The 15,276-nt window shown below is 44.8% G+C and overlaps 1 protein-coding gene across 1 annotated transcript; it reads left to right on the top strand.

Annotated features, from left to right (window-relative positions):
• Positions 1 to 6,084: 6,084 nt before the first annotated feature.
• Positions 6,085 to 12,371, top strand: LOC311368651 (E3 ubiquitin-protein ligase TRIM7-like; the record flags this gene model as incomplete). Its single annotated transcript, XM_084487451.1, has 13 exons — positions 6,085 to 6,225; positions 6,468 to 6,741; positions 7,131 to 7,351; positions 7,653 to 7,763; positions 7,907 to 8,002; positions 8,205 to 8,438; positions 8,752 to 8,899; positions 10,465 to 10,491; positions 10,645 to 10,709; positions 11,195 to 11,305; positions 11,466 to 11,584; positions 11,689 to 11,785; positions 12,207 to 12,371. The coding sequence occupies 13 exons, from the start codon at positions 6,085 to 6,087 to the stop codon at positions 12,369 to 12,371; spliced, it is 1,809 nt and encodes a 602-aa protein (XP_084343577.1).
• Positions 12,372 to 15,276: the final 2,905 nt, after the last annotated feature.

Raw genomic sequence — 15,276 nt, 5'->3', positions numbered from 1 at the left:
GGGTATCAACGTCACAAGTCTAGAAGATGACCTCATCTCGCTTCCCGCTTGTTGCATCAGCATGAAACCAGAATGACCGTCAACTGAATCACTTTATTTCAATTTCACTTTATGATTTACAATTTACACGTATTATAATTTATATTGTTTATACCGTCTGTTTTGTTTGCCTGTTTTGTTTGTTTTGTCTTTTCCTTACTTTAGCATTAGTTCAGCATTTACCTTAATTTATTTATCTATTTTTGTTTGCATTAGTACTTTGTATTTGTATTGTATTGTATTTTTATCCTGTGTTTTTCCACTGCTGTTGGGCGGTTGCAGCAAACTCATTTTCCTAATTTTATCTGATCTAATCTAATCTCAATGTCGACGGCCAACCCACTGTCTGTTTATCTTAAAGTATGGATGAACAAAACGTTATTTGGCGTGAGAACATTTTTTTGCACAATAGCATACCCAGGGGCAGCGCATTTGACAATCTCACATCTTCGGTAGGGCACTTACACAACTAGTCTTAGAGTAAATAGACCTGTTTCACTGTGTTTCTCATGTCACAAGATCAAATGATTTCTAAATAGTGGTCAGGGACAAGTGAATAACAAGTAATAAATCAATAGGTGTGCAGATATGAGGTGAATACACAGATACGTACATAGCGACATTCCTACACGTATCTGACTTTCTAGTTCCGTCTGGGCCAAGATAGATAGATACTTTATTGTCCCCTTGGGGAAAATCTTTCTCAGTGAATAGACAGACACATGACCATTTACCAAGACGACGACATACAAGAACGAGAAAAAATGCAAAAATGCATAGGCGCCAGTATTGCACATGCCATCAGAATAAATAAATACAATGGGTAGAAATGTCATGCAAGACAGTATTGTGTTCCCCGGTCAAACCCGCTGAGCAGGGTAATTAAAACCTTATTTTTAGATGTTTGTTTAAAAAGCTGATGGATTGTGGAATGAATGACCTATTTGTCCTATTTGTTTGTCCTATTTTTGGAGAGGGCTGGATTTCGAAACCTGCTACCTGATGGTAATAGTTCAAAGGTGGTGGAAAAAGTGTTTTGTATTTGCTACAACTTTGTCTGCTTTACTCAGTACTCTCTCTCTGTATATGTGCTCCAGACTATTCCAATTAGTACCCAACAGCTTGCTGGCAGTGGTCACTATTTTCCTAAGCCTATACTCTTCTGTGCTTTTGCTGCTCTGCCGAACCAGCAGATGATGCAAAAGGTTAAGACACTCTCCACATAAGCAGCGTAGAACATCTTATCCATTTTACAGTTAACATCAAACGAGACCAGCTTTTTCAAAAAGTAAAGCCTTTGCTGTCCTTTTTTCTAAAACCACCCCCAGAAACTTATACTCCTGGATAGACTGTATGGGCTGCCCTTGGATAATCGTTCGAACGAAATGCTTTGTCTCTCCTGAAATCAATAGCCACCTCTTTTGTCTTTGAGGTGTTTAGCAGGAGATGGGAGTTTTCACACCAGTCAAGGAACTCATGCAGGACTGGACCATGGTCCTGCTCATCTCCTTGGAGGAGGCTGACCAATGCTGTATCGTCAGCAAACTTTAATGAAATGCCTACCAGGGTGAGGGCTGGAGCAGTTGTTGGTGTGTAGTATAAACAGTAGGGGAGATAGCACACACCCTTGGGGGGAGATGATATTAGTCATGATTCGATCAGAAAGAGAAGAGCCCACCTTCACCTGTTGGACTCTCTGACTTAGGAAGTCAAGGAGCCAGAGGATCAGGCCTCCGTCCAGTACAAAGTGGCCATGCAGCCTCTGAGCCAGGGTGTTAGGAGGGATGGTGTTGAATGCAGACGAGAAATCGAAGAATATCACTTTGACGTGTGTGTTTTTGGCGCTTCCGGGTGTGTGTAAACAAGATATAACAAAGTTAAAATAGCAGCATCAACCCCCCTGCTGGACTGACAAGCAAATTGCAGAGGGTCTAGTAGATGATGGGTCCTTAGTAAAATATGTTTTTTCACTGTCCTTTCGAACTACCAATGAAGTTAATGCTATAGGACAGTAGTGGTTGTGCTCAGTTGGTGAAGGAATCTTGGGGATGGGGATTATAGTTGATGTTTTCCATAAAAGTGGAAACAGTGCACTGATCCAGAGAGGACTGGAAAATATCTGTGAAAACTGGAGACAAAATTTTAACACATTGCCACAGATGTTGTCTGGTGGCAATGGTTTCTCAGGTGTTTTCCTGTTGGGCTGATAACTGGGTCAAAGGTCAAAGCAGCACTCTAAACAGATAGCTAGGTGATATTTAACAGTAAAGGTCAGAGTTAGCTTAACCCTAATGACAGCCCTACATATAGGACTGGAGACTTCCACTGTGACAATCTTGCCCTCTATCCCACTTGAATGAGTTTATGAAGTTTGTGTAAAGCAACCCAACTAAACAGATGAACATATGCTTGTTCTGCCTCTAGTGGGATACTGCATAGTGTTTTGACGATGAACGTTTATTTTCAAGCAAAATCCAGATCAAACTGGCGTCCTAGAAGTGTTAATAACTGGAATCGCTTGGTGATAAATGTTCTTGGTGTTCCTGACGTAGTAAACACGGATATTAATCAACAGAATACAAGAGAAGGTGGCATCGCTTGGAAGTGAGGCATACTGGCAAATGTGCCAGGCACTTCCTTCCCGGTTCTGCCTGTTCTCTAATCTCTAATCTCTACTCTAATCAATGTTTCGGGAGATTAACTGAATTAAGTTATACAGGGTTATGGTAAGGTAAGGTTTGATTTCGGCCAGGATGGCAGTGAGAAACAATATTGGTAGAAAACCTGCCATCAGATAAAGAATACAGGTTTAAAACTACATTCCTCTACACCTGTCTTCCACCTAGTAGATACGGTCCCCTAGAAGCACACCTCTCCTCTATATCTGGTCAGGGATCACACCTGTCTTATAGTCTACCTGGTCACCTAATCAAGTCAGTGTGTATGTGTGAGTGTGTGTGTAATAATCGGATAGGGGATCCTTCTACATTTTATTGATAGCTTAATTGTTTATGATTGGTGATGCCAGCTTATGGTATTAAGCCAATAGACAGACCCCTGCTTAGTGAGTTTGTGCCAAAGCCTAGATACTCATGAGACTAATAACGAACTAAGCATTATTTATGAGAGAGCTAGAACCTTTTGCTTTAACTTTCTGTCCCGAGTTTATTGACTCATGACTTTCAATTTTTTTTTTTGGGGGGGGTGGCTGAAATCCTGTGTCTTTGAGTACCCAAGTTCATCATTCTCACTTTCATTAACGTCAGGAGTTCTCTGCTTGGTGCAATCAATTCATTTCACTTTGGGTATCAGATTTGAGGGATGCTGATTGGCTAAAACGATGTTGCTATGTGCATACATAGAAGAAGCCAAAACCATATTTAAGCCAAAACATAACGTTTTAGAATTGATATATAATAACAGTAACACGTTACTGTGCGTTTGAATCACAGTAATTGTTGATTTAAAAAACAACAACATATATTTAAAGATATATGAATAAAAAAACACTTTCACCAGGGAGGGATGCGCTCCAGGCTCTCTTGTGGCTGGCCATGGTGCTGGCCTCCAGGTGTAACGTTGAGGTGGATATGCTCACCAGACACCGCTTCTCTTGCCATTGCAGCACCCTAATAATAAAGTTGATCTATGTTTATATGAATTTATTAGAGCATAAAGGTGCTTTCACAACCCCCCTGGGCTCATCTGTCACACTGATCAGGTGAAAGAATGCAGGATAATGATGAAAATGATGATGGCTATTTCTGGCCTGTGTAACACTGGTGGGGTTTAGGACTGAGTCACTAGCACCAATCAGACGGTTTCCTTACCTTTAGACCTTTTCCTGGACAACAGGAAAAACCACGATGACCTTTACCACAGTAGTGTCACAATGACCAACATTACATCCAAGAATGTGATATTCATCCGAAACAATAGTGTAGTGGAAAGATTTCCTACAATGCCCAAACCAGTATGTCTGTGTTTGTTTATGTGTGTGTGTGTGTGTGTGTGTGTGTGTGTGTGTGTGTGTGTGTGTGTGTGTGTGTGTGTGTGTGTCTGTGTGTGTGTATACTTTTGTTTACAAGAAGTGTTCTAAACCAGTCCGGTCACATTTACCTGACGTGACGCCCATTTACCTGAATGACACCCTCCTGGCATTCAGCCAGGTGGGCGGGGCTTAGAAGGGAGGGTGACAAAACTTTTAAGGGATAAGTGAGCATCAGAGGACAGTGAATCACAAGGGAGGGCATACCGAGAGGGACAGACTGAAGTGGAGAGAAGAGAAGACGTTAACCTGTGCACGTATTCCTGGCTGGGAGCATATCACCTGCATCTCAACACCTGAGCTCCTGAGCTCACCTCTCACCTCCAGGAACAGGTAATCTCCAGACTCACCTCGCCAAATACGACAAATAAAGACAAGAGAAACGGAGGGGCGAGAGAGCCGGGGGGGGGAGAAAGAGATGGAGGGGGAGAAAGAGATGGAGGGGGAGAAAGAGATGGAGGGGGAGAAAAGCAGCATGAGAGAAGGGGCCAAAGAGTGCTGGAAAAGGGGGGGGGGGGGGGGAATGGGAGAGAGGGCGGGGGGGGTGGGGGGGAGAGATGGGGAGAGAGAGAAGGAGCAGATGCAGCGAGAGAGAGAGACAGAGAAAAGTAGGTCAGCAGACTAGAATTATTTGGCAACCCTAGGTGATACCTTTGTGATTACAGCTAATTATAGATTTACAGTTATTAGAATGTGAATGTAAAGAATGTGGTCTGAGAATCTTGACAGCTCTTTCTGAATTTTACTGCACTACATTTTGTGTAATTTTACCATGACACTTTTGTTAATTGCTTTAGTCAACTGTGAGTGTTGTGTATGTAAGTGTATAGGCCTATAATAATAATAATAATAATATAATGTATAATAAGCAATGTTGGTTATGAAATCCGGCATTCAGAGTAGCATTATACTTAAAGGTGTCATTATACTTAAAGCCTAAAGGTGGATTTATACTACTCCATAAAGTGCTGTACGTAGATACGGAGAGCCCTCTCCGTCGACGGAGAGCCTGTCGGAGATCCTCTCCGTAGCTCTACGTGCGCCTCCAATATGTTTGAACTATCCGTCGAGGCAACGGAGACGGATGGAGACGGCAAGGGGCTGTGATTGGTCCTCTAACAAAATCATTACCAGAATCACTTTCCCCAGTTGGACTTTGCACTTTATTTACTTTGTACATTGTTTACTTTGCACATTAAGGACTAATAAAACACCAAATAAGATTTGAAAAGCTTTGGAAGTTTATTTTCAACACTATTTAGTAGTCAGCATATAAGATCGATCGGTGGTGAATTGCATTGCGTATCCGACATCCTGACGGAGAACTGCAAATGCTCGAGGGGTCTCCGTAGTTACGGAGTCGGATTACGTATTACGGATACGGAGTAGTATACTTTGGGCTTAACCCTCACTTGGACGCAGACAAAAAGGTTTTTGGTTCACTGGCTCTTTAAATAAAATAAATCAAAGTCAGTCCCTCTCTTGCTCTCCATTTAACGTATTCACTAGCTTTCTATCCCTGAGCAAGGGAGGGGTAGAAGGAAGCTTTTATCTTTGGATTAAAAGCTTCTGACTGAAAAGTAAATACTCTCTCTGACAGAAAGGCGTCACTTTTTCTTCCTTTCTTTCTTTCTTTCCTTCTTTCTTTCTTTCTTTCTTTCTTAAGATTGCTCCTAAACAAGGATGATTTTATTAATTTTACTAAAAACATACCTTTACAGTTTAGCGTGATTGATTGCTTGATTCCTTTTCATTTCTTTGAATAGTTAGTCATAATTGAATAGATAGTCATAATTGATTTAGTTCATACGTTCCCAACCCATTTATTAACCGGGTGAATCAGAAGTCACTGCAAGTCTCTTTTGATAAAAGCTTCTGACTGAATAATAAATACTCTTTCTCTCTCTCTCTCTCTCTCTCTCTCTCTCTCTCTCTCTCTCTATCTCTCTCTCTCTCTCTCTCTCTCTCTCTCTCTCTCTCTCTCTCTCTCTAACAGGATGGCGTCACTGGGCAGCCTCCTGTCTGATGAACAGTTCCTGTGCTCCATCTGTCTGGACATCTTCAGTAACCCCTCCTCCACACCCTGTGGACACACCTTCTGTATGGCCTGCATCAACCGCTACTGGGACGGAGCCAAGGTACCCGTCTGTCTCTCTCTACCTGTCTAACACTCTACCTGTGAGTTCATCTAGGCACACGTCTCTCTACCTGTTAGTTGAAGGCACCTGTAGGTCCCTGTCCATCTCTGTTACATCAAAGTAACCGTTCAAACCACCTCTCTCTCCTCCTCCGTTCCATTGCTCTCCTCCTTCTGCCCTTTCCTCTCCTCCTATCCTCTCTCCCCCTCCCCTCTCGGTCCCTCTCCTCCCCTCTCCTCTAGGTGTACGAGTGTCCCCTCTGTAAGAAGGCCTTCCACAGACGCCCAGACCTCCAGATCAATCGGACCCTGAGGGAGATCACCGAGCAGTTCAAGTCCATGCTGGGCTCCGGCGGGGCCGGCTACGGGGGGACCACGGTGATGAGGGGAGGGAGGGGGGGGTGGATGGTGGGAGAAGGGGAAGGAGAAGAGGAAGGAGGGGCGGGAGTCGTGAACGACGAGCGGAGGTGGAGACATCGAGTTTCCGAGATGCACGACTCGGAACCTCAAGACTTCGGTGAGTACTGGACCAGGGTCTGTCCAGACTTGATTCTTACATTTAGATGTGAATAAACATAAGTGGATCAAAGATCTCTTCAGAGCATCAGAGACGCCAAGTTAAATGTGGACGTCTCTTAAAGGTCCCATGACACGCCGCCAGGTGTGAGTGTGATCAGCCTTACAAGCCTTTTGAAAGTCTGTCTCTTCTGACATCACAAGTGGGCGCGTCTAGGTGGACACGCCCACTTGTGACATCATCAGAGACAAAACGGCTTGTAGCGGCTGATCACACACACACACACACACACGGTGGCACGTTATGGGGACCTTTAAACAATCCCATATCTTTCCCTAATGTCTTGTCTGGGGACTGCTTCTATCCCGGCGCTTCCATAACTTTGAAAGGACTGCCCATCCTGGTGTCCATGTCGGGCCTGAGCCCCCCGCTGGCGTCGTCCGTGCCCACCGACTGCCCCCTGCCCGCCCTGGCCCACAGCCACGCCTCCTCCTCCAGGCTGGCCCCGCCCGTCCCGTCCCGGGGCTCCGGTCGCCGGCGCTTCACCCTCAGCCTGGTGGGCGACACCCAGAGGCTCCCCATCTGCCAGGCCCACGGCCGCGGGCTCACGGTACGGCGCGCACCGCCCTGCCGCCAAAAGGGGGTTACCGTGGTGATGATGGTGTCACCGTGGTAGCATAGCCCGTTGTAGTGTTGTTATGTTGTTGTGTTGGTGGTGGTGCTTAATTAATTGTGTGTTATGTTAGTGTTGTACCAGTCGTGTTGTTGTGTAAGAGTGGTGTGATTGCGTTGTTGTTTGAGTGAGGTTAGTTAGTGCTCATTCTGGCGAGGGATGGTTTTGTTTGAGTGTAACAGTCTGTGGTTGCTGTGGGGACAGTGTGGTTACCGTGGCGATGTTTCTATGGTTACAGGTGTACTGCAAGAGCGACGGAGGGGTTATCTGTCCGGAGTGTCACGCCCCCCGGGCTGAGCACCATGGACATGACACCGTCTCCTTGGAAACGGAATGGATGGATACCAAGGTGGGAAGACGGGAGGAGGAGGAGGAGAGCTCTAACGTCAACCCAGAGCAAACTAATTGTTTCATGTAGTGATGCTCTGTGTGTGTGTGTGTGTGTGTGTGTGTGTGTGTGTGTGTGTGTGTGTGTATGTGTGTGTGTGACAGGCCAGGCTGGATGCGTTACAGCATCAGATTCAGGCTATGATCACACAGAGAGTAAGGAAGATGGAACAGATCAAGCTGTCAGCGACTGAACTGCAGGTAACAAACACACACACACACACACACACACACACACACACACAGTCGCTCACACACACACACACACACACACACACACCACATACAAATTCTTGTGTTTTTCAATAGGATCAAATACAAATTAAAAAATACCATGAAGCAGTGCGAAAACGAATGAATTTCAAATGCACGTGACATAAACGACGCCCGTCCCTGCCACTAGTCGGCGATGGAGCGAGAGACGGCAAGCAGTCTGGTCACGTTCTCGGCGCTGGCGGCGGCGGTGGAGCGGGCGCAGGCAGAGGCGATGGAGGCGATGGAGGTCCAGCGGAGGGCCGCCCAGCACCAGGCAGAGAACATGCTGCGTCAGCTGGAGGCTGAGGTCTCCTCCCTGAAGAGCCGGGAACAAGACCTGTCCCAGCTCAGCCAATCAGACGACCACGCATACTGCATCCAGGTGTGTCTCCGTTTTCACCCTGGCTCTCTCCTCGCCTCCTCTCTTTTCCCTCTCCGCTCGTCGTGCCCTCCTCCTCTCCCGCCTCGCCTCCTACACTCGTCCCACGCTCCTCCTATTCGTCCTTCCTCTTTTCCTCTGTCTCCTCGCTCTCCTCTCTCTCCTCCTCCTATGTGCCTCCCCTGCTTTCTCCTCCTCTCGTCTCCATCCATGCTCCTCCTCCTTCTCCTCTCCTCTCCTCCTCTGTGTACACAGTCGACGGATGACAGACTCGTTCAACAGAACCTCACACCTTGGCTCCGCCCCCCTTCTCTAGAGTTTCCCCGGCCTCTCCAGCCTTACGACAACCAGAGATTGGTCTGTGGTGTCCATCAACCCGGACCACGGAACGGGAGGCATCTATAAGTCGCTGGCCACTCAGCTGGGGAAGTTCCAGGAGGAACTGAATCGTTTTGTGGATATGGGTCAGTCCATAGAGATAGACACTAAAGAGATGGTCGCTATGAAGAGATACACTAGTGATGGTCAATACATAGAGATAGACACTAAAGAGATGGTCGCTATGAAGAGATACACTAGTGATGGTCAATACATAGAGATAGACACTATAGAGATGGTCAATACAAAGAGATACCCTATATAGATGGTCATTACATGGAGATAGACACGATAGAGATGGTCAGTACATAGAGATACCCTATATAGATGGTCATTACATGGAGATAGACACGATAGAGATGGTCAGTACATAGAGATAGACACTATAGAGATGGTCAATACATAGAGATACCCTATATAGATGGTCATTACATGGAGATAGACACGATAGAGATGGTCAGTACATAGAGATAGATACTATAGATATGGGCAATACGTAGAGATAGACACTATAGAGTTGATCAGTACATACCCTATACTATAGATGGTAATAGAGCTAGACACCATAGAGATTGTCAGTAATAGAGATACAGTAAAAAGATGGTCAATACATAGAGAAAGACACTATAGAGTTGATCAGTACATAAAGATATACTATAGACATACACACTACAGAAATAGTTTGCATAGAGATGGTCAGTACAGAGATACCCATATAGATAGGATGGAGGTAGTCAATACATAGAGATATATAGTATAGAGAAAGATGTCAGTATAAAGATCTTCAACTCTTCAAGAAAATGTAAACCGTTCTCTAAAGGCTTGCCATTGGTACCGGGCAACTTTGCCTAGTGTGATTGCGCCCTAATATTGCCACTTTAAAAATGTATTCACTTGATGATGTTTGTTTCATTCTACTCCAGGTGTTCATCCAGTTTTGGTGGAACCCAGTTTGTTCCGGACCCAGCCCAGTAAGTCAATTACAAGTCCAACGTAAAGGAACACTTCAGGGTTTTTCCACCTGGACCCTATTTTCCATTATTTTTGGTTCTAAGGGACAATAATCTTTGGAATTTACCAATATTGAACGAGAAAGCTTTCCTATAATCAACGAAAATGGGCTGACATGTAATCCTTTTGGGCAATTTGCCCAATCCGGTCTGTTTGTTATTGTGTCCAACCAAGTCTCTCTCAAGAAGAAGTCTCACTCTGAAATCTCTGAATTTTCCCGAATGTCATTACAATCCAAACTGGCCGTGACTTGGTTTGACAGAATAACAGACAGACCTAGATCAAGTGAAAGGTAAGGGAACAGGCTGTATTTCTCTCTAGTGGTATTTTCCATAATGAAAGAATATAATCTGAGCCTGTGGCAAAAACAAGCACATTTAGAGGACGAACATGGACGGCGCGCTATTGCCCCAAGGGATTATGTAAAGAAAGAGTTGTCCTCATCAGTCGCTCGAACACAAAAATGATCTTAAAAATAGGGTTCAGGTTGAAAAATCCCTATGTTTTTCTTTAAACATCTATTCTGGTACTTATAGGATTGTAGAACTGTTCATATTTATTTTAAATAATATGTTGTAATGGAAGTTAATAATAATTAAATAGTAGATCAATATAATGATATTAGTTGTTTTTTTTGCAGAGGTGAAGAGAGTACAGGAGTATGCAGGTATGGTTATTTTTCACACAACAAAAAAAAACAATTCCTGTCTCAAAGTCTTGCATGTGAGTGTGTGTGTGTGTGTGTGTGTGTGTGTGTGTGTGTGTGTGTGTGTGTGTCTCTCCCTCTCTGTTTTGTATTCATCTTCCTCTCTCTCCACAGTGGACGTGACTCTGGACTCAAGCACCGCCCACCCCAGGCTTGTCCTATCAGATAACTTGAAGAAGGTGACATGCTTTGATTGACACAAACCCTGGTTTTATGTTCATACATTGTCTAATTCATATTTAGTTCATACTGAGAAAATATTGACTTAATGTTCTGTTGTATTAGCACTTAAAATGATATCAATGTCATTCATGATTTATGCCTGAAACAAGTCTGATACATTTTCACCAGCAATGGTGGTAAGGAGATCCACTCTATCCATGGTTCCACGCTACGCCATCAAACTACCTCTTTTGTTATTGTTTTGATTGAGAGAAGCGACAGAAATAACTTTTCATACCTGTACCACTAGAGGGCGACAATCACACATCTAGTGCAGTTCCTCATTCATTCTTCATCAAGTGTATAGTGTGTAGTAGTTGTTATCAAAATGTCGCCACTAAGCAAGTGTCCTGATTCTATGTGTGTGTGTGTGTGTGTGTGTGTGTGTGTGTGTGTGTGTGTGTGTGTGTGTGTGTGTGTGTGTGTGTGTGTGTGTGTGCAGGTGAAATGTGGGGACCGTCTGCAGCCTCTACCCGATGGACCGGCGAGGTATGACCGGGTGGTGTGTGTTCTGGGACGAGAGACCTTCTCCACAGGAAGACACTACTGGGAGGTGTGTGTGTGTGTGTCTGTCTGTGTTCCCAGTGTGTGTGTGTGTGTGTGTGTGTGTGCGTGCGTGCGTGCGTGTGCGTGCGTGCGTGCGTGCGTGCGTGTAGGTGAATGTGTGTGACATGGTGTCAATAAAGCTTTGCTTGGTGTTTCGTTGGGACCAGGTGGAAGTGGCCGGGAAGTCGGACTGGGACCTGGGCGTGGCCAGTGAGTCTTGCAACAGGAAGGGGAAGATTGAGGTCACTCCTAGCAACGGCTACTGGTTCCTCAGCTTAAGGGACAAGTAAGACTCAACCACACACTGGTTCAGACTGGCTGCGATTGGAACGGTACCATGGATAGCATGTTGAGACTGTAAATAAAACCACACGGCCTCTCTCCTCTCAGGAAGAAGTGCGCCTTCCGCACTGAGCCGTGCACAGACGTCCAGCTGGGCCACACGCCCCACAAGATCGGCGTGTTTCTGGACTACGAAAAGGGACAGGTACGGCGCGGGAACTTTAGCTGATAGTCAATTTGGAAATCAGCTCTTTGAAGGGCAAAGTAGGCACATTAGTCAGATTAGTGGTAGTACTAGTTTGATACATGGTAGTATTGGTATGATAAGTAATCGTATTAGTATCATAGATAAGAGTATTATTAATATGATACAGTATCAGTGCAATTCATTGTTGTATTTGTATGATAAGTATTATGATTAGAAGGATAATAACAAATAACTTATAAACAGAGGTCGTTATTAGGTTGTTATTACACGTAAACAATTTAAAGGTTCAATATTTGTATTTTGATTGTAAAAGTAGGAGCCGTCGATTCCACTACAGGAGTCCATAGGAAGAACTGTGCAAATAGTGCAGGTCCCAGGGGGGTTGTTTGATGGGTCTCCTGCGTTCCTCCGCCCACAGGTCTCCTTCTACAACGTCAGCGCCAAGATCCACATCTACACCTTCACAGACACCTTCAGCGAGAAGCTGCACCCCTTCTTCAGCCCCTGCACCAACCGCTCTGGGAAGAACACCGGGCCGCTGGTCATCACCACGCTGGAAGTTCCCTCTCACACCAAAATGTAGCATCAGCTACGTTGGTCCGCAGCTGGAAACGTAGTAGCTTCACTGTAACCGCCCGGAAATGGTGAGATGCCTCGATTTTTTTGGGCCTATTCCTTTCTATAGACCTCTGGCGTCACGTGACGGTCAACTTTCGGACTGCAAAAACAAACAAGATGGCTGACATATTCTCAGTGGAAAATGCAATATTTTGATATCGATTCAGGCTGAATCATTCAGCACCAAAACGTGTTTTGATAAGATTTCTATAGAGTGTATTTTATTACAGTATGTACCCGTATACATAAAATTTGCTCAGTGATTGTAAATGACGATTAGTTTGTTAGTTATTATGAAAACAATTTCTGGTTTTGCTAGAAAATTGTTGGAATAAAACGTTTTCTATCGTTGCGATGGCGGTCGATATGGACACTGCTATTGCTCTAAACAAAACATGGCTGACAATCATTTGATTATCAGTGCAACATGGAATACTATTTCTTTCTCCTCTCCAGCTCCTCAGTCTAGATCAACTCCTCTCCGCCGACACACTAAACATATGTGATATATACATATATACAATATATATTGTATAACATTGTAAATATCTTTGTGCATTTGTTGTAAATAAAGAAATATAACACCAGGCAATGTTTTAGTATTGATGTTAAAACGACCATAATAAAATAATACTTATCCACAGCCCTTGGTTTTATTTGCTCAGACAACTGTGTGTTGCAATTACCTGGTTTCACCGCTAGAAGGCAGACTGCTACAAATCATGAAAACACGACAATAACTTGGTTAGGAGGCTTTCAACATGTCTAAGACAAGTCCATTCAAAAAGCACGCGTGTGTGTATGTGTGTGAGAGAGAGAAAGATAGATAGATAGATAGAGAGAGAGCTTGTAGTGTTGCAAGCGTCCACATGTGTCCTCTTGTCTGCTGTTGCTCTACGCAAATGAGTCAACGAACCATCCGCCCTTTACACACACACACACACACACACACACACACACACACACACACACACACACACACACACACACACACACACATTAGACAAATATATACTGCAATAACACATCCTTTTCTCTCTCTCCTCCATTATATTATATTCAATCCAAGCTTATATTCGTTTTTCTCTCCTCACGCGATCCCCGCTCTTTCGACTGATGAAAAGGATGATCTGTTTGCTCAGTTTCGTGTAGCGCCGCAGCGTCCCGCTCCCTCTCTCCTATCTCCCTATATCCATTGTGTCGCCTGGTTGAACCATTGTCTACTATTGCAGTGGCCCCCTGCTGCTGTCTCGCTATCTCTCTCAATGAGCTTTTGCTCTTCGATGACTTCATTGCGTTTTCACTGAAAGAAAATGCGCGCACGTGTGAGATTCACACACACACACACACACACACACACACACACACACACACACACACACACACACACACACACACACACACACACACACACACACACACACACACACACACAGTTATTGCGATCAATTCTAACGGTATTTTCTGACTGCGACCTGCTGCGAGCCCAGACACGCTACGAATAACTGTCGGTGAGAGAGAGAGAGAGAGAGAGAAGGGGGGGGGGGGGGGGGGGCAGAGCTAGGAAAAGAGTCAACAAGATGGAAAACCAAAAAGAAAGAGAGACATTTTTTAAGCAAGAGAGTACATCAAAAAACATTGAGTGTCATATTCATAAAATTCTGTTCATAAAATCTACTGTTAATTTAAACAGGTGTCAAAATGAACCAAACTGTTAGATGAGAAGCATCCATCTACAAAAACACCCTCCCCTTGTCCTCTCTCTACATCCTCCCATCCTGTTACCACGGAGACAGTCTCCTGTTGGCCCCTGGCCCTGGGGACCATCACCACAACACCAACACCAACAGCAACCATTACCACGGCAACAACAACTATCACCATAGGAAAACTGCACCGTCAAAATAACACCATGTACATGGCTACGCCATCACCACCACAACAACTACCTTCACCATGAGAACTGCTGCACCACCTTTACCACCACACCAGCCACAACTATCACCCGATCAACACACTGTATATTCTCTGAATTTAAAATGAACCACAACATTTATTGGAAACACATTTGGTGATGAGACCCCATCAAATGATTCCTCGTGGGTGAGATGGATCCATGAAGTACGCCGTGAGGGGAGGTGTCTAGGAGCTGGTGTGAAAATGGATGCCCTGGATGCCACAGTTAGCTTCTTCTGTGGAAACGGCGGGCGCCAGGTCCCATCGGAGGAGAAGGGGAACGTAGGAGGGCTGACAGGACCATTAACATAACAACAGGACACAACAAATCACTTATCACCACGGTAACACATCTAGTGTCTCTGCTCCACACCTGAGAAGACCTGAAGAGTCTCTCTCTCTCTCTCTCTCTCTCTCTCTCCTCTCTCTCTCTCTCTCTCTCTCTCTCTCTCTCTCTCTCTCTCTCTCTCTCTCTCTCTCTCTCTCTCTCTCTCTCTCTCTCTCTCTCTCTCCTCTCATCTCTCTCTCTCTCTCTCTCTCTCTCTCTCTCTCTCTTCTCTCTCTCTCTCTCTCTCTCTGCATGTAACCTGACCAGTTGGGATCTTAGCGAGTATCTCTTGAGTAATGCTATTAATTATAATCTGTGCCCAAACAAACAACACACGCACTCACCGGTTGGGCAACCCCCCCATTACCTGAGTATAAAGGAAATCCATTAACTAGTCCAACTAGTCAACTATGTGGACTAACAGGAGAGTCAGTCAGTCAGTCAGTCAGCCAGCCAGTCAGCCCAATCAGACAGTCCAGAGCGGCGTGCTGACCTACTAGGCGGGCTAACAGGAGAGTCAAACCAGTCAGCCAGTATTTACATTATATGGTTTATTTCTATGGAAAATGACAGACTCATACACTGT

The sequence above is a fragment of the Micromesistius poutassou genome, assembly GCF_964030765.1.
Source record: "Micromesistius poutassou genome assembly, chromosome: 23".
Taxonomy (NCBI): Eukaryota; Metazoa; Chordata; class Actinopteri; order Gadiformes; family Gadidae; genus Micromesistius; species Micromesistius poutassou.
Note: the sequence above shows the minus strand (reverse complement) of the source record. Positions and strands in the feature narration are given on the sequence as shown.